The sequence below is a fragment of the Nerophis ophidion genome, unplaced genomic scaffold (assembly GCF_033978795.1).
Source record: "Nerophis ophidion isolate RoL-2023_Sa unplaced genomic scaffold, RoL_Noph_v1.0 HiC_scaffold_36, whole genome shotgun sequence".
Taxonomy (NCBI): domain Eukaryota; kingdom Metazoa; phylum Chordata; class Actinopteri; order Syngnathiformes; family Syngnathidae; genus Nerophis; species Nerophis ophidion.
The window spans coordinates 392,501-417,559 of NW_026906958.1; the positions used below are offsets into that span (position 1 = coordinate 392,501).

General features: G+C 38.8%; 2 protein-coding genes across 5 annotated transcripts in view; one reads left to right on the forward strand and one right to left on the reverse strand.

The window, feature by feature from the left end:
- LOC133546675 (oocyte zinc finger protein XlCOF22-like) overlaps positions 1–25,059 on the forward strand; it is a 125,094-nt gene that overhangs the window by 57,201 nt on the left and 42,834 nt on the right. The window lies entirely within an intron of this gene.
- On the reverse strand, positions 4,696–15,218 carry LOC133546670 (oocyte zinc finger protein XlCOF8.4-like). 4 transcript variants are annotated; one of them, XM_061892456.1, is made up of 5 exons: positions 14,800–15,218; positions 13,480–13,746; positions 8,749–8,815; positions 6,960–7,030; positions 4,696–6,844 (listed from the first exon to the last, which is right to left on the reverse strand). In XM_061892456.1, exons 1-4 carry the CDS (start codon positions 14,900–14,902, stop codon positions 7,003–7,005), a joined length of 465 nt encoding a protein of 154 aa, XP_061748440.1. In that variant the 5' UTR covers positions 14,903–15,218; the 3' UTR covers positions 4,696–6,844; positions 6,960–7,002. The 4 variants fall into 4 exon arrangements, with proteins under 4 accessions (XP_061748440.1, XP_061748438.1, XP_061748441.1 ...); XM_061892457.1 differs by lacking the exon at positions 8,749–8,815 and having other exon boundaries at positions 4,714–6,844; XM_061892454.1 differs by lacking the exon at positions 8,749–8,815 and having other exon boundaries at positions 4,696–7,030.

A 25,059-nucleotide genomic window follows, 5' to 3' on the forward strand; every position in this document is an offset into this window, starting at 1 on the left:
TCTTTTTTTCTATCTTTCTCTCTCTATATATATACATATATATATATATATATATATATATATATATATATATATATATATATATATATATATATATATATATATAAATATATTTATATGCTAAATATGTATTTAATATTTATACACTAAACACGTGTTTAATATACATATATTAAACAGTTGTTTGATTAATACTTATACACTAAACATGTAAAGGAGGAATTGGAAGTCTGGGACACTAAATAAGGCACACTTGGAAGTAATGAAGTTCTTTGTGTGTGCAGTTGCAGCAGAAGTCCACAGGAGGGCGCACGTTCCCTCTTAATAAGTCTGGTCTCTCTCTCTCTCTCTTTCTCTTTCTATTTCTCTCTTTCTCTTTTTTTTCTCACTCTCTTTGTCCCTCTCACTCTCACTCTCTCTATGTATATATATGTCTATATAAATATATATTTAATTTATATGCTAAACGTGTATTTAATATTTATACACTAAACACATTTTTAATATTCATATGTTAAACAGTTGTTTAATTAATACTTATACACTAAACATGTAAAGGAGGAATTGGAAGTCTGGGACACTAAATAAGGCACACTTGGAAGTAATGAAGTTCTTTGTGTGTGCAGTTGCAGCAGAAGTCCACAGGAGGGCGCACGTTCCCTCTTGATAAGTCTGGTCTCTCTTTCTCTCTCTCTCTCTCACTCTCTCTCTCTCTCTCTCTCTCTCTCTCTCTCCTCTTTCTCCCTCTCCCCCACCTTCCCCCCACATATTGGCCATTCTCCTATTTTTTTACATCAGTTTTGTGTCTATCATTATCCATCCATTTCCTACCGCTTATTCCCTTTTTGGGGTCGCGGGGGGCGCTGGCGCCTATCTCAGCTACAATTGGGCGGAAGGCGGGGTACACCCTGGACAAGTCGCCACCTCATCGCAGGGCCAACACAGATAGACAGACAATATTCACACTCACATTCACACACTAGGGACCATTAATGGATTTGAACCCAGGACTGCAGGAACTTTGTATTGTGAGGCAGACGCACTAACCCCTCTTCCACTGTGAAGCCCGTGTGTCTATCATTATATATATTATATTGTTTCACAGCCCAGCCCTATTGTTTTTTTTTTTCAAATTGCTGTTTTTTTAATTGATTTCGATTTGATGTCTTTTGCAATATATATTGACATCGTTTTATCGCCCAGCTCTATCGGCTTGTTTCCATTTTTTTCTATTTCTTTCTCTCTATGTGTCATGTATTGGTTTAGTTTAACGGCTCAGCCCTTTGGGGATTTTTTTCAGAAATAATATTTTTTTAATTGATCTTGTTCGATAATTATTGATATCGTTTCATCGCTCAGCCCTATTGGCCTTTTTCTTTTTTTATTCAATTTTTTTGTAATTATATATTTTTTTACATAAGTTAGGTTTCTCATACACTTATATTCATGCACTAAACATGTTTTTACTATTTATACACTAAATAAGTATTTATTATTCATACACTAAACAAGTATTTAATATTCATATATTAAACAGTTGTTTAATTAATACATTTACACTAAACATGTAAACGACAAATTTGAAGTCTTGGACACTAAATAAGGCACAATTGGAAATAATGAATTTCTTTGTGTGTGCAGTTGCAGCAGAAGTCCACAGGAGGGCACACGTTCCCTCTTCAAAAGTCTGGTGCCCCCCTCCCCCCAGTCCTTGTCTAGTTTTATCGGCCAGCCCTATTGGCCATTGTCCTACTTTTTTAACATCAGTCATGTGTCTATCATTATATATATTGTATTGTTTTACAGCCCAGCCCTATAGTTTTTTTTTAAATTGGTTTCGATTTGATGTCTTTTGCAATATATATTGACATCGTTTAATCGCCCAACCGTATCGACTTTTTTCCATTTTTTTCTATTTTTTCTATCTATGTGTCATGCTATTAAATTGATATATCGGTGTCAGCCAGCGATCCTTGGTCCGCTTCCGATGGTGCGGAGGCTTGGAGGCGTGTGTGGACTAATGGAGGGGGTGTTTCCACCAGGCGTGTATGGAGGCCTATTTCATTCAGGGGAGGAGCCAGAAATGATGACGTAAGAAGCCCCGTGACCGCTTCAGGAAGCAGTACAGATTTGCCGGGAAATTCGACAACTTATAAACCGCCCAAGCTCCATCGAAAATGTTGGCTTTTGAGTCTTGTGGTCAGTTGGGAATATGGAGAGAGAATAGAAACAGTTTTTTAAATGCCACTAGAATCAAAGAAGGATGACAAACTGAATCAAAACAACAAACTTGATGTCCATTTCATAAACATTAGATTACTGATTGTTGTTGGTAACGTCAACAAAACTTTGATAGCACAAAGGTTGGTGCGTTGGCCTTTTATTCTACAAGACGTGAGTTCCATTCTTGGCAACGTCAGTTCCCAATTGTGTTTATCAATGGAAAACAATACACTTATTAAAGTAAAGCTTTCCGTATTAATTATTTTTAAGCAGCTACCAGAAATCCATAGCTGGATAGGGGAGAGGTTTTGTAAAAAAAGAACACAAAAAAACAAATAGTCTAAAAGCAAAAATAAAAATGAACTAAATCTCCTCTGTTCTGTACATCATTGTCCAAGTGACATTATATTGTCATCTTCCTCTTTATGCCATTTCCTCAAGGTGACAGAAAAACATGATACAACCTGCCTATCATGTGATTCTACCATGTTGGCAAAATACAAACACACAATATATTGACATATATAACACATAAAACATGGAATTAGAAGTGAACAGTACCCATCCCTACCAGCAAGTGTTGTTGTACTGGAAACTAATTTACAAACACAACTTCATCACACACAATACTCCACTATGGAATTGTTCTTATATTAAAATGAGAAACAAATCCATCTTTGAACAGCAATGGTTTGAAAAAGGCATTTGGTCACTGATGCACTTATTGACTGATAAAAGTATTTTATTATTTGAAGATTTCATTAAGTAGGACCTGCAAATAAAAAATATTACAAAGTTTAAAAAGGCTTTCATTCAAAATATTCTAGTTCCTGCATCTTTTTTAATTCTTTACTATTTCTTCTTCTTATTTTCTCTGGAACAAAAAAGTACTCATAACTTAAAAGTTTCCATTCTTTCTAAGGCAAAAGAGTTAATCACAGAAAAAAAGATGGGATTGACCATTTAAAATAATATGTTGGATGTTGTTTTGCAATTGAAGACAACACTTGTTCGTTCTGTGACTGGGAAACACAATAAACAGTTTATTTTAAGAATGTATGCAAAGTAAATCTCTGTGGGATGATGTACAATATTGGCTTTTGTCTGACACTCCAAACTTTGACTGATGCTGATGTTGTTTTGGGGATGTTGAAAAAGAAAAAAAAAAAACACATAAAAAATGTTTAAAACACAATACTGGATTTATTTGATGTATCCACAAATGTAAGTTTGTAAAAAAAAAAACATCCTTTCACATTTATATTGCATAAAGGTCTGGGGACATACAAATAAAACAATCACAACACAATCATTATAATACTGAGTAATAACGATAATGAATAAAATAGATTATAGAGAACCAACAAATGATTCATAAAGTCACACATTTTAAAATTGTATAAAAGACAACTGTTCAAATGATGTATAAAGTAAATAATAATATGCTTCCTGAAGTGGTCCAGAAGATGTTTCAGATGTGAACCAGTACATATGTATATCATATAAAGGTGATAATCTATGGGGTTATTAACAATTAGAAATAAAATATGTAATACTTCAATATTTCATATGAATCTGAAATTGCATGACGAAATCTATCTATATATTTATATATATATATATATATATATATATATATGTGTGTGTGTGTGTGTGTGTGTGTGTGTATGTGTGCGCGTGTGTGTGTGTACATACACACAAAATGTTTTTTCCATGTAAAATAAGTCTCGTACTGTTTACTCTCACCTTTTTACTCAAATTGTTCTTTCATTTTTTTTTAATAAAAGTACACATTATTGCATATTAAGGCATGTGCTAGACTTAAAATAGCACTAATATAAAATATCTAATCTATAAATGTAGAAGCACATTAAAAATATTGTTACTCAAACAACAATGTCACCAGAGGTGGGTAGTAACGCGCTACATTTACTTGAGTAACTTTTGGGATAAATTGTACTTCTACGAGTAGTTTTTATGCAACATACTTTTACTTGAGTATATTTATAGAGAAGAAACGCTACTTTTACTCCGTTCCATTTATCTACATTAAACTCGCTACTCGCTACTTTTTTTTATGGATCTATTAATGTTTATTTTGGTTAATGACAGAGCTTCAAAGTAGAATCCACGCATGCCTGCGTTTCACCAATCACATGCAGTCACTGGTGAAGTTGGACCAATCAAACAGAGCCAGGCGGTCACATGACCGTGATACGTAAAACCCGACTTGAACGTGTTGACAAACTTATTGGGGTGTTACCATTTAGTGGTCAATTGTACGGATTATGTACTGTACTGTGCAATCTACTAATACAAGTTTCAATCAATCGATCAAAACTGTAAAGAAAAAAGACACTTTTTATTTCAACCTTACTTCCCGTCAAAAGCCTAAAGACTGATCGCACAGTTCCTGTCTTCACAATAAAAGCGCCGCCCCATCGCGCCTTCGCTAACAAAATAAGAGTCTCCGAAAGCCAGCACAAACAAGCTAGCAAGCTACGGAGTTTGCCGCCAATGTATTTCTTGTCAAGTGTATAAAAACGAATATGGAAGCTGGACAAATAAGATGCCAAAAACCAACGACTTTCATGTGGTATTAGACAGGAAGGAGGAACTTTTTTTCTCCTCCATTTGAAAACGTGGACGTCTGATTCCAATCAATGCAAGTCATCAGAATCAGGTAATACACCAACTTATATTCTTGTCTTCATGAAAGATAGGAATCTATATGTTAAACATGCATGTATATTCATTAAAACACCTTCAACATGTCAACAAAAACGGCAAAATAAATAAATATAAATTATATACTGTATATATAAATGTGTATATATATACATATATACATATTACTTATATATATATATAATATGTGTGTGTATGAATGTTATGTGTGTGTATGAATGTTATGTGTGTGTATAAATGTTATGTGTGTGTATGTATATATATATATGAGGTAGATCACCTCGACTTGGTCATTTACTAAGTAATTGATAAACGTTGAAAAACTTATTGTGGTGTTACCATTTAGTGGCCAATTGTACAGAATATGTACTGTACTGTGCAATCTACTAATACAAGTTTCAATCAATCAATAAATCAATCAATCAATCAATCAATCAAATCAATGAATGCCTACTGAGGCTATGGTGCTGTTAAGTTATTGTGGCTCAATGTGCCATTTTTTAAATTTTATTTTAATGTACTATTATTTAATACATATTATTGTTTTAGTTGCTTAAGAGATATTCCTGGCTCTGAATTTGCTCATTGCTATTTTTATGTTTTTGTGCATTATTTGTTGCCGTAATCATTAAACAAACAGGTTACTCATCAGTTACTCAGTACTTGAGTAGTTTTTTCACAACATACTTTTTTACTTTTACTCAAGTAAATATTTGGGTGACTACTCCTTACTTTTACTTGAGTAATAAATCTTTAAAGTAACAGCACTCTTACTTGAGTACAATTTCTGGCTACTCTACCCACCTCTGAATGTCACACATGTTATATGTGCTGATGTTGTTAGAAAGTCAAAATGAAAATCTTGACAGTTTATTTCAAATCCTGCAGTTTCATTTGCTGCTGCTGTTCTCACCAGCACACTTGTGTTTCTTACACTGCTACTTAGAAGACAATCTTTCACCACACACACTGCAACTCAACACTTTCTCTCCTGGGTGTCTTCTCATGTGTGCTACAAGGGTTGATTGTCAACAAAAGCTTCTGTTGCAGATTCAGCAGGAATGTGATTTTTCACCAGTGTGTGTTCTAGCGTGTTTTTTCAAACTCTGACTTTGTGTAAAACCTTTACCACAGATTGAACAAGGAAACGGTTTTTCACCAGTGTGTGTTCTCATGTGTACTTTCACATCTGTACTTTGTGTAAATCCTTTACCACAGGTTGAACAGGAAAAAGGTTTTTCACCAGTGTGTGTTCTCATGTGTACTTTCACATCTGTACTTTGTGTAAAACCTTTACCACAGGTTGAACAGGAAAAAGGTTTTTCTCCAGTGTGTGTTCGCATGTGTCTTTTCAAATGTTGACTTTCTGTAAAACCTTTACCGCAGATTGAACAGGAAAAAGGTTTTTCTCCAGTGTGTGTTCTCACGTGTACTTTCAGATAACTATGGTATTTAAAAGTTTTGTGACAGTGAGAAGATGTGAGGTGAGTGTTGTCAGTGTGACATGTCTTATCATCTTTAGAGTCTTCATCATCAGTGTCAGGAGAGTGTGACGTTGTGTCCTCACTATCTGATAGTGGAGCTAAGAGCTTGTCTGCTTGTGATCCTCCACAGTGGTCTCCATCAGCTTCTGTTGTCATGTGTTGTGTTGAGCTGCTGCTTGGAGGCTCCCCCCCTCCCCTCTCCTCACTTTCACCTTTCACCTCATCATCTTCACTCTTCACAGGGACACCAGTCACTGGGAACTCCTCCAACCATTTAGGCTGACTGATGCCCTCTTCCTCCTCTTCCTCTCTAATGTGCGGTGGCTCTTGGTCCTCCTCTTCCTTTTTAATGTGAGGGGTCAGCAGGTTCTCTTGCTCCTTAAAGTGAGGGGTCAGTGGGTCCTCCTCTTCATTTTTGATGTGTAAGATCAGTGGGTCCTCCGCTTGCCCTTTAATGTGAAGGGTCAGTTTAACATTATGGGTGTGTGACATCTCGTCTTCCTCTTTAATGTGGGGGGGATGTGGCTCCTCTCCTCCCTCTTTAATGTGTTGGGAATGTCGTACCTCTTCTTCCTCACGTATGTGGGGGGACCGTGGTTCCTCCTGCTCACGGGGTAGAGGTTCTTCTTCGACGTCTGCGGAACAGGAGAAAACAAACATTGTTAAGAAAAGTCCAGCTTTGCTCAAATCAAACCAAATCAATTTTACTTATAAAGCACATTTAATATTTACCACAAAGCGCTGTACAATAGACAGGTTAAAAGATAACACAAGGGAAACTAACAAACACAACACAACACAAACAGAGCACAATAAAAAATAAATAAAACATAGAAACAGGTTCACAGCAGGTGCATAATGGGATGCCATAGCAGGATGGAGATCACATAATGTTAAAGGCCATGAAATAAAAGTGTGTTTTTAAGAGTGATTTAAAAACAGGAAGAGAGGAGGCCTGTCTAACACTCAAAGTTAAGTTGTTCCAGAGCTTGCGAGTAGCAGCGGCGAAAGCTCTGTCACCTCTAAGCTTCAGCCTTGTGTCAGGGACCGTCAACAGCAGCTGACGTTACTGCTCCCCCTGATCTTAGGGATCGGGAGGGGGTGGCAGCAAGGCCGAAGGAGGTCAGAGATATATGTTGGAGCGAGGTTGTTTAGACATTTGAAAACAAACAGTAGATAAGGGATTTCCCAGAATTATCCTAGTAAATGTCTTTAAAAACATCGGAATACGTCCCAATGCTATCGCGTTTTTTTTTAACTTGTTTTTTTTTTTCTAGTCCGTCGCTAGCAATATCCTTTCATCCTCGCTCAAATTAATGGGGAAATTGTCGTTTTCTCGGTCCGAATAACTGTTTTTGTTGGAGGCTCCCATTAAAATCGATGTGAATATGTGAGGAGCCCCCACACTTGCGACGTCATCGTCTGAGACTTCCGGTAAAGGCAAGGCTTTTTCAGGAAGTACCAAAAGTGGCGAAATTTATCGTCGATTTTCTCTACTAAATCCTTTCAGCAAAAATATGGCAATATCGCGAAATGATCAAGTATGACACATAGAATGGACCTGCTATTACCGTTTCAATAAGAAAAGCTCATTTCAGTAGGGCTTTAAACAGGCAAGGTGGGAGGGCATCTGCAGGAGAACCAGAGGGCTTCAAATGACTAACCGTGTCTTTTAGAAAGGAAAAGGACACCGGCTCAAACTGATGGAAAATAGAAGAGAAGTGCAGAGGAAAAGAAAGGTCATAGGAAGGCTGAGATAAACTGGCTCTAGTTGACACAATTTTGTCAGTGAAAAAGTGGAGGCAACTTTCACAGAATTCAGAAGAAGCATCAAAACCAACAGATTTGGGAGCATCAATGACAATTTTAAAAGCCTACTGAAATTAGATGTTCTTATTTAAACGGGGATAGCAGGTCCGTTCTATTCGTCATACTTGATCATTTCACGATATTGCCATATTTTTGCTGAAAGGATTTTTTAGAGAACATCCACGATAAAGTTCGCCACTTTTAGTACTTCCTGAAAAAGCCTCGCCTTTACAGGAAGTCGCAGACGATGACGTCACATATTGATGGCTCCTCATGTATTCACATTGATATTAATCGGAGCCTCCCACAAAAACAGTTATTCGGACCGAGAAAACAACAATTTCCCCATTAATTTGAGCGAGGATGAAAGATTTGTGTTTGAGGATATTGATAGCGACGGACTAGAAAAAAAAACGAGTTAAAAAAAAAAATGCGATAGCATTGGGACATATTCCGATGTTTTTAAACAAATTTACGAGGATAATTCTGGGAAATCCCTTATCTTTCTATTGTGTTGCTAGTGTTTTAGTGAGTTTAATATTACCTGACAGTCGGAGGGGTGTGTCCACAGCCGGGTGTTGACGGCAGTGTCTCAGGGGAGTCGACGGCAGCTTTATGGACGGCACAAGCTCAGCTTTTATCCGGTAAGAACTGACTTTTTAACCACAATTTTCTCACCGAAACCTGCTGGTTGACATTTGGTCTGGATTCATGTACGCTTGAATGCACTGTGATCCATACTAAATTTTCACCTCCGGGAATTTTAAACAAGGAATCACCGTGTGTTTGTGTGGCTAAAGGCTAAAGCTTCCCAACTCCATCTTTCTACTGTGACTTCTCCAATATTGATTGAACAAATTGGAAAAGATTCAGCAACACAGATCTCCAAAATACTGTCTAATTATACCGTTAAAGCAGACGACTTTTAGCTGTGTGTGTGTGCAGCACTCATATTTCCTAACAGCCTGTGACGTCAAGCATACACGTCATCATTACGCGACGTTTTCAAGAAAAAACACCAGGGAAATTTTAAATTGCAATTTAATAAACTAAAGCGGCCGTCTTGGCATGTGTTGCAATGTTAATATTTCATCATTGATATATAAACTATCAGACTGCGTGGTGGGTAGTAGTGGCTTTCAGTAGGCCTTTAAATGGTCTTGAACGGAGATCTGGGGTTGTTACAGTTAGAAGATATAATCTGAGATGGATATAGTATATTCATCACTGCTTTTACAGTCATCTGAAAGGAAAGCAGGCTTTCATTAAAAATGGCAAAGGCCACACGCAGCCTGTCTTTTTTAAATTTTCTCTCTGCTATCCTACACCTACACCTGGCAGCACGAGTGACGTCATTCAACCATTAGAGCGGCGATACTTGAAAGGCACGATTGTCTCCAGTGTTCGTAAACAAATAGAGTTGAACCCAGAAACCAACTCTTCAGTATTCAGACATAAAGAGGCTGCAGAATTATCATCACGAAGAGTCGAAAAAATGGAGGAGAACAGAGCAGGAGACGAAGAATTAACCCTGCGAGAGCACAATTTAGCCGGACACTGAGTGGGAATATCAAACAGGATCGGCATATGATCAAAGAACACAGCGTCGCAAATGTCCAAATTAAAAACACACAAGCCATACGAGAGCACTAAATGTAGTGTATGCCAGTGTTCATATGTGGAACCACACACAGACTGTACAAAGTTAAATAAATCAATTACATTCAGGAAGCTCCTGGAAAGCGACTCGTCTGGGTCCAGGTGTGAATATTAAAATCACCAGCAATAAGGACAAGATTATATTTGGGCAGGATTTCAGCCAAAATTTCAGAAAAGTCAGTTATAAAGTCTTCGTGGTACTTGGGTGGTCGATGGACGACGGCACACAGGACGACATCAGAAAGACCCAGTTCAAACATGCACAGTTCCAAGCTTGAAAAGGAGGATTGCAGGCGTATCAGACGGCATTTAAATTCATTTTTAAAAACCACTGCTAATCCTCCTCCTTTTTGACCGGACGACCGCGGAGAATAAACGTAGGAACACTCTGGAAGCAGAAGTTCATTAAGAGGGGCGGACTCACCGGCTCTCAGCCATGTTTCCGTCACACAGAATTGGTCAAGTCTGCGGGAAGTTCAGGATAATCGTTTTGTTTGTCAAAGATCTTGCGTTCACAAGACTGAACCTGGCAGGGGCCACCACGTCCAAGGCCGCAGCTATTCCAGGTGGGGCCCGATAGACAGCCCGCAGGTGGCGGGAATCCACCCCGCGCCTCCGGGGGCGGGGACAGCAGGAGCAACGGCGGCAAGCCTCATCCTCCAAACCAACAATATAGGAACAAGCCAGGAACCGATGGGATCCAGCGAGCGTGCAGGAGGAGACCATTCCTCCTTCGGGAAGCCATTGGAAGCCGGGCCAGGAGTGCCCTAAATTTCACCAGCTGGCCGCCACGTTTACCACGGCGCCGGAGACACTGCCGCTGGGGGAGAGGAACCAGGGGGCGGGAAAGGAAGGCAGGAATCCATGCAGGTGAAAAAGCTGACTGGGACGGTGAGAAGAGTCAGCTGTGATCCGACCCACACGCCTCCTGGTCCTGGAGGGATGGGAGCTTGCAGCCAATCACCTTCTCAGCAGCACATACGATGCGCTGCAGTCGATGCTTGTCCTGGACTGTGGCGCCGGGGAACCACACAGTGATGGAGGAGGTGAGGATGGACTCGATGATGGCTGAATAAAACTGCACCAGCATCTTGGTCGGCACCTTAAGTTTCCTCAGCTGCCGCAGGAAGTACATCCTTTGCTGGGCCTTCTTCGTCATACACAAGCAGTGAGCTGACAGAGACGAAAATAGACGCAAAAAACACAAAAACGAACAGAGCTGACAGCGAGACACAGCAGGCCAAAGCACATACTAGCGCCATCTTTGAAATACCTAAAACTCATTATTATATCAACGATCAGAGACAGAAACTCTTCATTTAACATAATGTCCTTGTTTGATGCTTCAAAACAGCTCAATTAACACAGAAAAAGGAAAAGTGAAATAATAGACGGACAGGGCTTTGCTGTTTGTAACACACACACACACAGCAAAATGCGCTAACGTTAAAAGCTAATTAGCCTTCACCTCAAGCCAGGACTGCGAGCGAGCTGAGCTGCTGTTTGTTTCTAGAACGTCAAAGGGCTCATAGTGATGTTACTAGTACAAACCCTGTTTCCATATGAGTTGGGAAATTGTGTTAGATGTAAATATAAACGGAATACAATGATTTGCAAATCCTTTTCAACCCATATTCAATTGAATGCACTACAAAGACAACATATTTGATGTTCAAAGTCATAAACTTTATTTTTTTTTTGCAAATAATAATTAACTTAGAATATCATGGCTGCAACACAAGCCAAAGTAGTTGGGAAAGGGCATGTTCACCACTGTGTTACATCACCTTTTCTTTTAACAACACTCAATAAACATTTGGGAACTGAGGAAACTATTTGTTGAAGATTTGAAAGTGGAATTCTTTCCAATTCTTGTTTTATGGAGAGCTTCAGTCGTTCAACAGTCCGGGGTCTCCACTGTCGTATTTTACGCTTCATAATGCGCCACACATTTTCGATGGGAGACAGGTCTGGACTGCAGGCAGGCTAGGAAAGTACCCGCACTCTTTTTTTACGAAGCCACACTGTTGTAACACTTGTCTTGCTGAAATAAGCAGGGGCGTCCATGATAACGTTGCTTGGATGACAACATATGGTGCTCCAAAACCTTTATGGACCTTTCAGCATTAATGGTGCCTTCACAGATGTGTAAGTTACCCATGCCTTGGGCACTAATACACCCCCATACCATCACAGATGCTGGCTTTTCAACTTTGCGCCTACAACAATCCGAATGGTTATTTTCCTCTTTGCTCTGGAGGACACCACGTCCTCTGTTTCCAAATATAATTTAAAATGTAGTTACAGACAGTGGTTTAATGAAGTATTTCTGAGCCCATGTGGTGATATCCTTTACACACTGATGTCGCTTTTTGATGTAGTAACGCCTGAGGGGTCAAAAGTCCGTAATATCATCACTTATGTGCAGTGATTTCTCCAGATTCTCTAAACTTTTTGATGATTTTACGGACCGTAGAAGGCAAAATCCCTAAATTCCTTGCATTAGCTCGTTGAGAAATTTTGTTCTAAAACTGTTCGACAATATGCATACAAATTGGTGACCCTCAGCCCATTGTTGTGTGTGAATTACTTAGCACTTCATGGAAGCTGCTTTTATACCCAACCATGGCACTGAACTGTTCCCAATTAGCCTGCACACCTGTGGGATGTTCCACATAAGTGTTTGATGAGCATTCCTCAACTTTATCAGTATTTATTGCCACCGTTCCCAACTTCTTTGTCACATGTTGCTGACATCAAATTCTAAAGTTAATGATATGCGGAAAAAAAAAAAAGGTTTATCAGTTTGAACATCAAATATGTTGTCTTTGTAGCATATTCAACTGAATATGGCTTGAAAATGATTTGCAAATCATTGTATTCCATTTATATTTACATCTAACACAATTTCCCAACTCATATGGAAACATGGTTTGTAGTTGACTGGGAGGTGTTTATTATAATTTGGGGAGAGTCCGCTGCCTGATGTTTACCTGCTAAACACCTACCTGCTCATGACGACGGTGGAGCACTGACTCCTTGCGCTCTGAATACACACTGCTGATTGGCTGTTACTGCTCTGAATATGCACTGCTGATTGGCTATTACTGTTCTGTCTGTAACCAATCAGATGGTTGTGTGGGTGGGACAATGCTGGGTGCTGTGTAGAGTACTGACAGAGACAGGCAGAACGAAGCGGAGCAGCTTGTTAAGACTTTAGATTAATATGTTCGTGTGGAAACTCGTTTTGTACACCTCCGAACTGAACCGAAACCCCCATACCGAAACGGTTCAATACAAATACACGTATACACAAATACATCCCCAATCTTCACTACTAAACGTTTGAAATATGCTGACATATGTGCTGCTAAAGGTAAATAAACAGTAGCCATATTGAATGTTTGCCTTCATTTGACCACGTGAGGTAAGGAGGACGGCCTCTAGGTCACATGGTTACACCCCAGCAATTACACTGTTGATGATTGATGAGCATTCATTTTTAAATGGTGGTGTTAAAAAGCAAGTTTATCTCCATCTTTAGTGATAAATGTGTCCCCCGGATGAACATGTGTCACAAACATTGTATTAGATGATATGTGGATGTTGTGCTTACTTGGACTGTGATGAAGCTGTGAGGACTCAGGTGGTTTGTCTTCATGCTCTTCAGTCTTCACAGAGACAACAGTCAGTGGAAACTTGCTGACATCAGCCTCCTCCTGCCCTACAGGACACTCTCCCTCCTCTTCCTCTTTGAAATAAGAGGGCTGTGGCTCATCTTTGTTCCCTTTAAAATGTGAAGGCTGTGGATACTCTAAAGTGAAACTGTCCCCCTGCAGATGAGGGAGACATTCTTCTTGGTGTCCAATCAGCTGATGGATGTCTACAGGACACAAACAAAACACATTTTAACTCCTACATGCTAAATATTAAATTGTACATGAATTATAGGGCTGTGGCTATTGAAAATGTTATTAATCAAGTGTTCTACTGCAAACGTTTTAGATTAATCGTGTAACTGGATAAAACAGTGTTGCTTGGTTAAAAACAAATTTAAGCAACTATAAGACACTTCACTTAATAATGATCGGTCAATTAGTTTGAGATGGTATGAGATCAAGATGTCATCTTTAGATCAGGCTTTGTTTTTTTGACAATCACAGCCACGTTAAAAAGTTAAAGTACCAATGATTGTCACACACACACTAGGTGTGGGGAGATTATTCTCTGCATTTGGCCCATTACCCTTGATCACACCCTGGGAGGTGAGGGGAGCAGTGAGCAGCAGCGGTGGCCGCGCCCAGGAATCTGTTTTATGGGGATTTAACCCCATATTCCAACCCTTGATGCTGAGTGCCAAGCAGGAAAGTAATGGGTCCAATTTTTATAGTCTTTGGTATGACTCAGTTGGGGTTTGAAATCACAACCTACCCATCTCAGGGCAGACACTCTAACCACTAGAACACTGAGTAGGTGGATGTAGTAGGTGTTGTAGTAGGTTAATGGCTGCACCAATATGAAGGAAATAATAGCTTTGACACACATATATAACTTGTCAAACCTGCCAGCTATCAGGCTAGGTTTACAGCATCAGTAACCATGGTAACTGACTCTGACTTTGTCTTACCTTTCTTATTTTTGGAGGTAAAACTCTTAAGCTTTCCATACTCAGGACTTTGCACTTAACCTGCTCTCTGGAATATTCCCCCGGTGACTGTGTGAGATTTGTGTAAACATGTTGATACACATTGTTACAAACATCAACCTCTCATAAATATTGTGTGTCTGACAATGTCTCCTTTTTATCAACAATGCAAAACAATCAGTGCATCATCCTCACATGACAATTAATCTTCCTATAGACAATCTATTGAAGAATAGTGTTAATAATGAATTATAAAGTTAGTAAAGATGTGAGAGTAAGAAGTAAACAAACCTGTTCTGTGTAACACAACTTGATGTTTTTCATGTTGTCGCTCCTTCTCCTCTTTTGTTGGACAAAGTTCCTCCTCGTACTCTGCTGTGGTTCTTTGGCACATTTTCACACAATCACAACACTTTACACTCACACTTGATCTCTACTTAGTGATGTGTTTTGATCACTTCCGCCTCTCTTTGTTAGCAGCTAACAAGCTAAGCTAACTAGCAGGCTAAGCTAGCTCGAGAAGCATCAAAGTGCGCTCAGACTAATATAACCGGATGCAAACAGTTATTAACGATGTTTACTCTATTTACTAGAGTGTAATAAAGGACATATATGTGTACATGGAGGCACAGATTAAGAACACTGAACTGTGACGACTGCAATAACGTCTTCACCGTCAGACGCCATCTTGCTTTATCCTCGCCGTGTTTGGTTCGCGCGCAGTGTTGTCAGATCTCGCGAGAGAAACAAGTAACCAGCTCTTTTCCAAATCTCGCGAGAGGAATAAGTACAACCAGCTTTCCACCCCCGGTTTACTTCTTGTGAAAATAAAAGTAAATTTGTCCATTTCAAATTTTCCACAAAAAAAAAAAAACACATCAATCAATGTTTACTTATATAGCCCTAAATCGCTAGTGTCTCAAAGGGCTGCACAAACCACCACGACATCCTCGGTAGGCCCACATAAGGGCAAGGAAAACTCACACCCAGTGGGACATTGGTGACAATAATGACCCAGTGGGACGTCAGTGACAATGATGACTATGAGAACCTTAGAGAGGAGGAAAGCAATGGATGTCGAGCGGGTCTAACAGGATACTGTGAAAGTTCAATCCACAATGGATCCAACACAGTCGCGAGAGTCCAGTCCAAAGAGGATCCAAGACACAGCAGCGAGAGTCCCGTTCACAGCGGAGCCAGCAGGAAACCATCCCAAACGTAGGCGGACCAGCAGCGCAGAGATGTCCCCAGCCGATACACAGGCGAGCAGTACATGGCCACCGGATCGGACCGGACCCCCTCCACACGGGAGAGTGGGACATAGAAGAAAAAGAAAAGAAACGGCAGATCAACTGGTCTAAAAAGGGAGTCTATTTAAAGGCTAGAGTATACAAATGAGTTTTAAGGTGAGACTTAAATGCTTCTACTGAGGTGGCATCTCAAACTGTTACCGGGAGGGCATTCCAGAGTACTGGAGCCCGAACGGAAAATGCTCTATAGCCCGCAGACTTTTTTTGGGCTTTGGGAATCACTAATAAGCCGGAGTCCTTTGAACGCAGATTTCTTGCCGGGACATGTGGTACAATACAATCGGCAAGATAAGATGGAGCTAGACCGTGTAGTATTTTATACGTAAGTAGTAAAACCTTAAAGTCACATCTTAAGTGCACAGGAAGCCAGTGCAGGTGAGCCAGTACAGGTATATATGTATGTATATATGTATATAAAGGTATATACAGTACAGGCGTAATGTGATCAAACTTTCTTGTTCTTGTCAAAAGTCTAGCAGCCGCATTTTGTACCAACTGTAATCTTTTAATGCTAGACATGGGGAGACCCGAAAATAATACGTTACAGTAATCGAGGCGAGACGTAACAAACGCATGGATAATGATCTCAGCGTCTTTAGTGGACAGAATGGAGCGAATTTTAGCGATATTACGGAGATGAAAGAAGGCCGTTTTAGTAACGCTTTTAATGTGTGCCTCAAAGGAGAGAGTTGGGTCGAAGATAATACCCAGATTCTTTACCGTGTCGCCTTGTTTAATTGTTTGGTTGTCAAATGTTAGAGTTGTATTATTAAATAGAGTTCGGTGTCTAGCAGGACCGATAATCAGCATTTCCGTTTTTTTGGCGTTGAGTTGCAAAAAGTTAGCGGACATCCATTGTTTAATTTCATTAAGACACGCCTCCAGCTGACTACAATCCGGCGTGTTGGTCAGCTTTAGGGGCATGTAGAGTTGGGTGTCATCAGCATAACAGTGAAAGCTAATACCGTATTTGCGTATGATGTCACCTAGCGGCAGCATGTAGATGCTGAAGAGTGCAGGGCCAAGGACCGAACCCTGGGGAACTCCACACGTTACCTTAACGTAGTCCGAGGTCACATTGTTATGGGAGACACACTGCATCCTATCAGTAAGATAAGAGTTAAACCAAGACAGGGCTAAGTCTGACATACCAATTCGTGTTTTGATACGTTCTAATAAAATATTATGATCGACGGTATCGAAAGCAGCGCTAAGATCGAGGAGCAGCAACATGGATGACGCATAAGAATCCATCGTTAGCAATAGATCATTAGTCATTTTTGCGAGGGCTGTCTCCGTGGAGTGATTTGCCCTGAAACCGGATTGAAAGGTTTCACATAGATTGTTAGACGCTAAGTGTTCATTTAACTGCTCCGCAATAATTTTTTCAAGGATTTTTGAAATAAAGGGAAGGTGAGACACCGGTCGGTAATTTACCATGAGGTCAGGATCGAGGTTAGGTCTTTTAAGAAGAGGATGAATAACCGCTTTTTTGAATGCTAGGGGAACAGTGCCCGAGGAGAGTGATAAGTTTATAATATTTAGCACTGATGAACCTAATAATACAAAGAGCTCCTTGATCAGTTTCCCAGGAAGAGGGTCAAGTAAACATGTTGTCTGTTTTATTCCATTTACACGTTGTAACAATTCCTCTAATGTTATTTCCTCAAAACGGGAGAAACTATTTTGGAGGGCAGTATCCGCCGTATATACCATCGTGTCAGTGTTAATAGAACCCCGTTGTAGCTGGGACGCATTGTCTTTAATCTCCTTTCTAATGACTTCAATTTTCTTACTAAAGAATTGCATAAAGTCATCAGCTGAGTGGGTTGAGCTACTGGAAGGAGTCCCTTGTTGGGTTAGCGATGCTACCGTACTAAACAAAAATTTAGCATCGTTTTTATTACGGTGGATGAGATTTGAGTAATATTTAGCTTTAGCTAAGGTAAGCATGCGTTTATAAGTTATTAAACCATCACTAAATGCTTGATGGTGCACCTCAAGTTTAGTCGTGCGCCATTTGCGTTCCAGCTTTCTACATAATAATTTCTGAGCTCTAGTTTCTTCTGTAAACCACGGGGTGCGCTTTTTTGGAGCCTTTTTTAACTTTAGCGGTGCTATGTTATCAATGGTTTCGCGCAGGGCGTCGTTAAAGTTGTTAGCGAGGTTATCAATAGAGCCCACATACTTTGGGAATGGTGCCATTACCGAGGGCAGTAGGTCAGCATGAGTTGTCGTTGTGGCTGTATTAATGTTGCGGCTGCTATAGCAGGTATTATTATTATTAGTTTGACGATCATGCGTCTGAACCTCGAATTTTATAAGGTAATGATCGGACAATACTTTAGTACACGGGAGTATCGTAACTTTGGAAACGGTGATGCCCCTGACAAGCACTAGGTCTATCGTATTACCGTTGCGATGCGTGGGTTCATTTATTATTTGTGTGAGACCGCAGCTATCAATTACAGTCTGGAGCGCTACGCACGGTGGGTCCGATGGGGTATTCATATGGATATTAAAGTCCCCCATTATGATTATATTATCGGCGTGTGTCACTAGATCAGCAACGAACTCTGAGAATTCATTAATAAAGTCCGAATAGGGCCCTGGGGGGCGGTAGATAACAGCCAGGTGTAGAAGTAGCGGTGTGACAGACCTCATAGTAAGCACCTCAAACGATTTATATTTATTATTTATGTTAGGACTAAGGTTAAAGTTTTCGTTGTATATTAGTGCGACCCCCCCACCCACCATAAAACTTATTTCCATAAAAATATTTAAATATTTGAAAATGTTTTGAAACAACAGTAGCATAAGGAAAGAAAAACAAGAAACAAAATAAATATTACACTAATGGTATTATTTTTGTCTTTGATGTTAATCGTTTTTTAATGTATTTTAGAATGTGGGAGGATTTCATGTTCTTTTAAAATTTTCTTTGTCGTTATTTATATTATATCTATCTATATATCTATATATCTATATAACTATATATATATATATATATATATATATATATATATATACATATATATATATGTATATATATGTATATATACATGTATATATATTTATGTATATATATATATATATATATATATATATATATATATATATATATATATATATATTAGATTAGATTAGATTAGATTAGATAGTACTTTATTTATTCCGTCAGGAGAGTTCCTTCAGGAAAATTACAATTTTCAGCACAATCCCATTCAAGATCAGACAAACATTACAGGGAGACAGAACAGGATCGCTGACGGGTCTGCCGGCTTCCAGCGCCCCTTACAAAAAAGATGACACACAGTTAAACAAAAATAAAATAAAAAATAAAAAATCGGTCTTAGCCTAGGCCCTGGAGTGGCGGTGCAGACTGAGGCCAAGGGAAAACAACAACTCATAGCCATAGTACACATCCCTCTTACATGTTTGTAAGAGGGAAACATCAAACATCAAAGAACACAAAGGACATTAAAGACATTAAAGCAGCAGATACAACCACACACTTCTACATACAGCTATGAATAAAAAGTAAAATAAACATATCCACTGTGGTGGCCTCTGCGGTGTTCCACGCCATCGTCTGCTGGGGTGAAGGGAGCATGGCCAGAGACAGAAGCAGACCCAACAAAGCAACCAAGAGAGCCGCCAACCAACTCTCGGCCAATGTCCAGTCCACATGGATGAGCGAGGATACGTCCCAGGTGACCGAGGTGTCCGACACCTGCTCACCCAGTCAAGACACCGCGGAGCCTCTCCGTCCCAGCGCTCAGTGCTAGCTCCGCAGTCCTGTCCCCTCATCCACATCTCCTCCAGTCCCTCCAAACAGACTCTGGTGTAGCAGACACCCAGCAGCTGGTCTCCATGGCCAAAAGGCTCCCGGGAGGCAGATCCAGAAGTCCACAAAAAAAAGCACCACAGAGGTCACGAAAGTGCCACCCCTTGTCACACAGTCCCAAAGGGTCCCGGACCAAAATGCAAAAAAATATAATAACACATGAAAACAAGAGGGAAACACAAAAGGATGATACAAGAGCACAGAGCTCCTGCCTACAGCAGCCAATACAGCAGCGCCATCTTGAAAAAAAAAAAAAATAATATATATATAAATATATATATATATATATATATATATATATATATATATATATATATATATATATATATATATATATATATATGTATATATATATATATATATATATATATATATATATATATATATATATATATATATATATATATATATATATATATATATATATATATTAGGGCTGGGCAATGATTAAAAATTTTAATCGAAGTTAATCACACTATTTCTCCGATTAATCGCGATTAACTGCATTGTATACGCAAAGCCCAATAATGAATTCAAAAGTAGTGTGTAGTGCACCTTTATTGGAATATTCTCTCACATGAACAAAAGCGCCAAAACATTTGTTGTGCAAACACAATTTAAATCAGTCCTTGTTAAACAGTAGCAGTTAAATAGCATATTTTATGAAAATCAACTCCAAAAATGTAAATACAAACATTTAAGCTAATTGCCACTGCCAGGGTATTTAAGTTATCCTGTTTGTTATGGAAAATAAATATAATCTACATACAAATCTCTGAGCCACAATCATAACATCTGAACAGGCAATTTCTGAGGTAACAGCAGAAACATTTTTTTTTTAATCAGGGATCTTATGTTTAAAAAAACTATATTATAGGTAGTGGGCTGTTTTAGGGAATGTTTGATCAAATTATCTGTTCTAGCAATATTAATAATGTTGTGTTTATTCTGCGTAGTGCACTTAAAATAATTATGACCATATCTAGGAATTGATATGATGGGAATTTTCCGATTGTTTGCTTGGTGCTTTGATAAACTGAACGCATCATATACATGGTACTATATTGTGATGTTATGAGCCAGGGAAAAAAAGAACTACCCTACCCAGCATGCAACAGGAGTGACGAGCATGCGCTGTAGCCCGGTATAGGTTGTGTGTCACCATGACGGCATCTTGTATGTTGTGATATGCACGCTCTGAAAGCAAACGTTAAGAACTCAGCCAACAATTCCTGGTCTGCATTATTCATAAATAGACAGACAACACATATACTCCGCTGCTTCACAGGCCGCTGGATGTAGCCGGCAAAGTATTCCCATGCTAGCTAGCCGGTCTAGCAAGCACGCGTCATTCAGTCCAAAACGGCCCGATCTATCCACATCCAGAATTGTCTGGCGGTCGTAAGTGATCCCGGAGTGACCACGCTGTAAGCCAGCCATGAAATTTGCAGAATTGTCCGGTATTTTTGCCAAATGTTCCATCTTTACCAAGAGCCCATCGACGCCGAAGTACATCCGGGAGATGCCATCTTGTTAAGAAAAGGCGTTAACAAAATAAAAGCATGTAAACAACATACGCAAATGTGAGATAAAATAATTGTCGGGGTTAATAGATTGATGAGTTAACGCGTAATTAACCCATTAATTTGCCCACCCCTAATATATATATATATATATATATATATATATATATATATATATATATATTTATATATAGTTTTTTTAATATAAATAGTTGACAGCAGAGGCTCCATGTATTACCTGAATAAACATTTGACTTCTGACCTTTCCACATTATTTATCTTATTTTTACAGCTGAAGTTCAGCTCACTGAGGATGTAAGCTCTGTTTTTTGTATTTTAATTATCTTTAATTATTCATAAACAGGCTAAAAACAAACCATTATTATGACTACTTCCTCATTTGTTTCACTTTCTACTAATTAAAACTATTCCAGCATGAAAACATTCAGGATGTTAATTCAAACAATATTACACATCCCCAAACGTACCATTTTACTATTGTATTAATATCATACATTATTACATTGAATATTCACATGTTAATGAAAATGTTTATTTCCACTCAGGGATTAATAAAGTATTTCTGATTCTGATTCTGATAATTACATCACTCTCATAAAGCCTTCAAAGCTGAATATGTTTTTACCATAGTTCAGCTTCACAATGTTGGAATATTGACTGCTGATATTGATATTCTTCTATTGTTTACAATATTACACTTTACTCTCTTTCTTTGCTCAAATGAACAGGATGAAAGTGTCTTTAATTGTCACTACTATCTATATATAATTATGTATATAATAATCTTCCATTCTTCACCTTCATTACCGCTTGATTTAACTCTCATCTTATTTTATCCAGAGAGAACTTGACCATAAAATAGATAGCTGCACGTCAATAAACTGTCACTAAACTTCAATAATCCAATCAATCCACTTTATTTATATAGCACATTTAAACAACAATAACGTTTCCAAAGTGCTGCACAGCCATGTTAAAAACAATATTATGCTCCACCAATGAGTGCATAAAACAAAAAATAAATACAAATAACTCCCTGCATTCCTCTGGGCCATCTGCAAATTCCTCGTTTACACGGGTAGGTAGACCTAAATACAATCTAACACAAAGTTTCCTTTCTACTTGTCTACACAATGAACAAAATCATATTTGAATAAAATGAGATAACTTTTTTACAATTAGTCCAACATTTCCTTCCTGTTTATCGTATTTTTATTCAAATTCTCACATCACCTTGAAACGACCACTTCTTTCGATTTTCAAAAATATGATTACACTCAGAATATAGATGTTGCAATTTCATTATTCGGAGTCATATGGATCTGGAAACAAGTCTGGTAATGCAGGTGCAAGATCGTCTGTGTCATCAACATCATCATCATCATCAATTTGTTGTTCAGACAGTAAATACATATCTGGAAACAAATCAGAAACACCATCCAGGTAGGTATTCTCATCTTCATATTCATCTTCCTTGTCGTCCACCAGGAAGTGCATCTGAATAGCTTTATTGTCTGCTGGGCTAATCACTGTGGTAATCAAGACGGTTAAACAGAGAACACAAGACAGGGAATACAACAACATCCACACAACGTCAGTATTGCTGAACACGGCCATAGATACTAAATATCAAAGACTTGTATTTGCCAAACACGTCCAACCACCCCTCCCACATAGATGTATCTATGCCAGAGTACTTTTTAATCTTACCGTTAAGGGTGTGCAGGCCTTCCAGTGCTTTGGTCAGGCTACTTTCTGCATCAGTGTAGTTTGGTATGAACGTGCAACACTGTTCACCAAATATTGTGCACATGCCCCCTTTTTCCGCTAACAACATGTCTAGCGTCATACGGCTTTGAAAAGCCATAAGGAAGGTGGCGACGAGTTGATCAGCGACGGCTTCAAGTCGGCCTGTGTAATTTTCTAATCCCTCTACGTTCTAGTAGACGTAGTTTATTCTGTCAACATTCTTGTTAATCGTACACCACCAGTAGACAGAATTCAAATTCAGCTGCAACCTGATTTACCAATTTATAGTCGTCAGATACACTTCTTTGGACATCCATTGCATCGATCAAGTTAGATCTAAAACACTTTGCCAGTTTACATCATGTCTAGTTATTTTCCAATGTCCAGGTATCAAAACTGTTCAGACATGTTAACAATCCTTGTACAAATATTCATACATGTACTATGTGTAAGCAGTTATCTTATAATAAGTTTCCTAACTGTTGTACGTGTCAATGCAGGTATAATTAGCTTCTTTTTTTTTACACATTGATCAAATATTGGTTTCTGTTTTGTCTCTTTAGCTACAAGGTAAATTTCGTTTTGCTCATTACTTCAATGAAACCTTTTTTGACTCATCTTGAGTAATTGTCTGGGCTTTTACATACAAAACAATCAATTTTTGTAGCCTTTCCTACTTGCTCCATCATGAGGAACAAATTAATTGCCAAAACAGGAACCAATTATGATCAAACTTTGACACACCATCAAATGGTATGCTTACAACTGTGAAAGTGGACTTTGTAGTGCACTGGTTAACATGTCCCTTTTTGGTGCAGTATTTCTACACTCCTGCCAGACTTTTTTACACATCTGTCTGTAGTTTGTCCTGCAGACTCGGTTTGTGGGTGGACAATGAGTCCCACTTGTCTTTTAAGTCGATACAATACCATTTGACCTTTGGGACTTGTTTGATTGAACTGTACACTTGTCTCTTGCATCCTTTTTGTGGATGAATGTACTCCTGGTGGTTTCCACAAATACCATATTGCTAAAAATACCAAAATGGTAATGAGAGTGGCTACCCAACATGCGATAGCATCATTAATCCACTTCCTTGTTTTTGGCATCTCTCAGAGGTAAGGTTCTCTACGTAGGTCGGTGTCCTTCTAAGATCTTTACTGACGTTTGGGTTTTTCCCAGCTGCTAACCGTCTAAGACCACACTATTGATCAGACTTTGGCTCACCTTCCTGTTTGGACGTTACCTCGTAAGAGATGACCTTTTTGCAACGTGTCAAATGTACCCAAGTTGATTTCTCTGCTATTTTAATGGCTGTTGGTGTAGTCAGCGATACTTGCTATGGCCCCTCCCACTTGGGAGAATGCCAGTTCTTCCTTTTGATGCTCTTAATTTAAACCCAATCTCCTGGTTCCACTAATTCCAGTTCCTGTTGGGGGACAGAAACATCCTCGTTAAGTGTTTGTTCTTTTTGTCTTTCAAATATTTTTCTCATATAGTCTGCCAAATTTGAATCATCATCAGTTTCACCTTCATTTCTGAAATAAGGTAATCTATATTGTCGTCCAAACAATTTTTCATATGGTGTTAAGCCCATGGTACTCGTAATGTTTATGTACAATTTGACCAGATCTAAACATTGTGTCCATGGTCTTCCTGTTGCTTCGATGCACTTTTTTAACCTATTTTTAATTGTTCCATTCATTCTTTCTACTAACCCTGCACTTTGGGGATGATATGCACAGTGATTTTTCAATTCTTTATGGAACATAGTACTTATCATTTTTATTATTTGGTTTACAAAGTGTGCCCCATTATCACTGTAAATTCTCTCTGGGATCCCGTATCTTGGTATTATGTCTTTGCACAATGCTTTTGCTACTGTCAAAGCATCTGGTGTTTTAGTTGGAGTTAATTCAATCCATTTTGAAAATGCATCTATTATGACCAGGCAATATATATTTTCTTCACTTTGGTATAATTCAATAGAATCCATATGTATTACTTGAAACCGATATTGTGGTTGGGGAAATGTCCCTCATCTCGGTCGTAAGTGACCCTATGGATTGTGTTTGGCGCATGTCAAACATACTCGACAAAA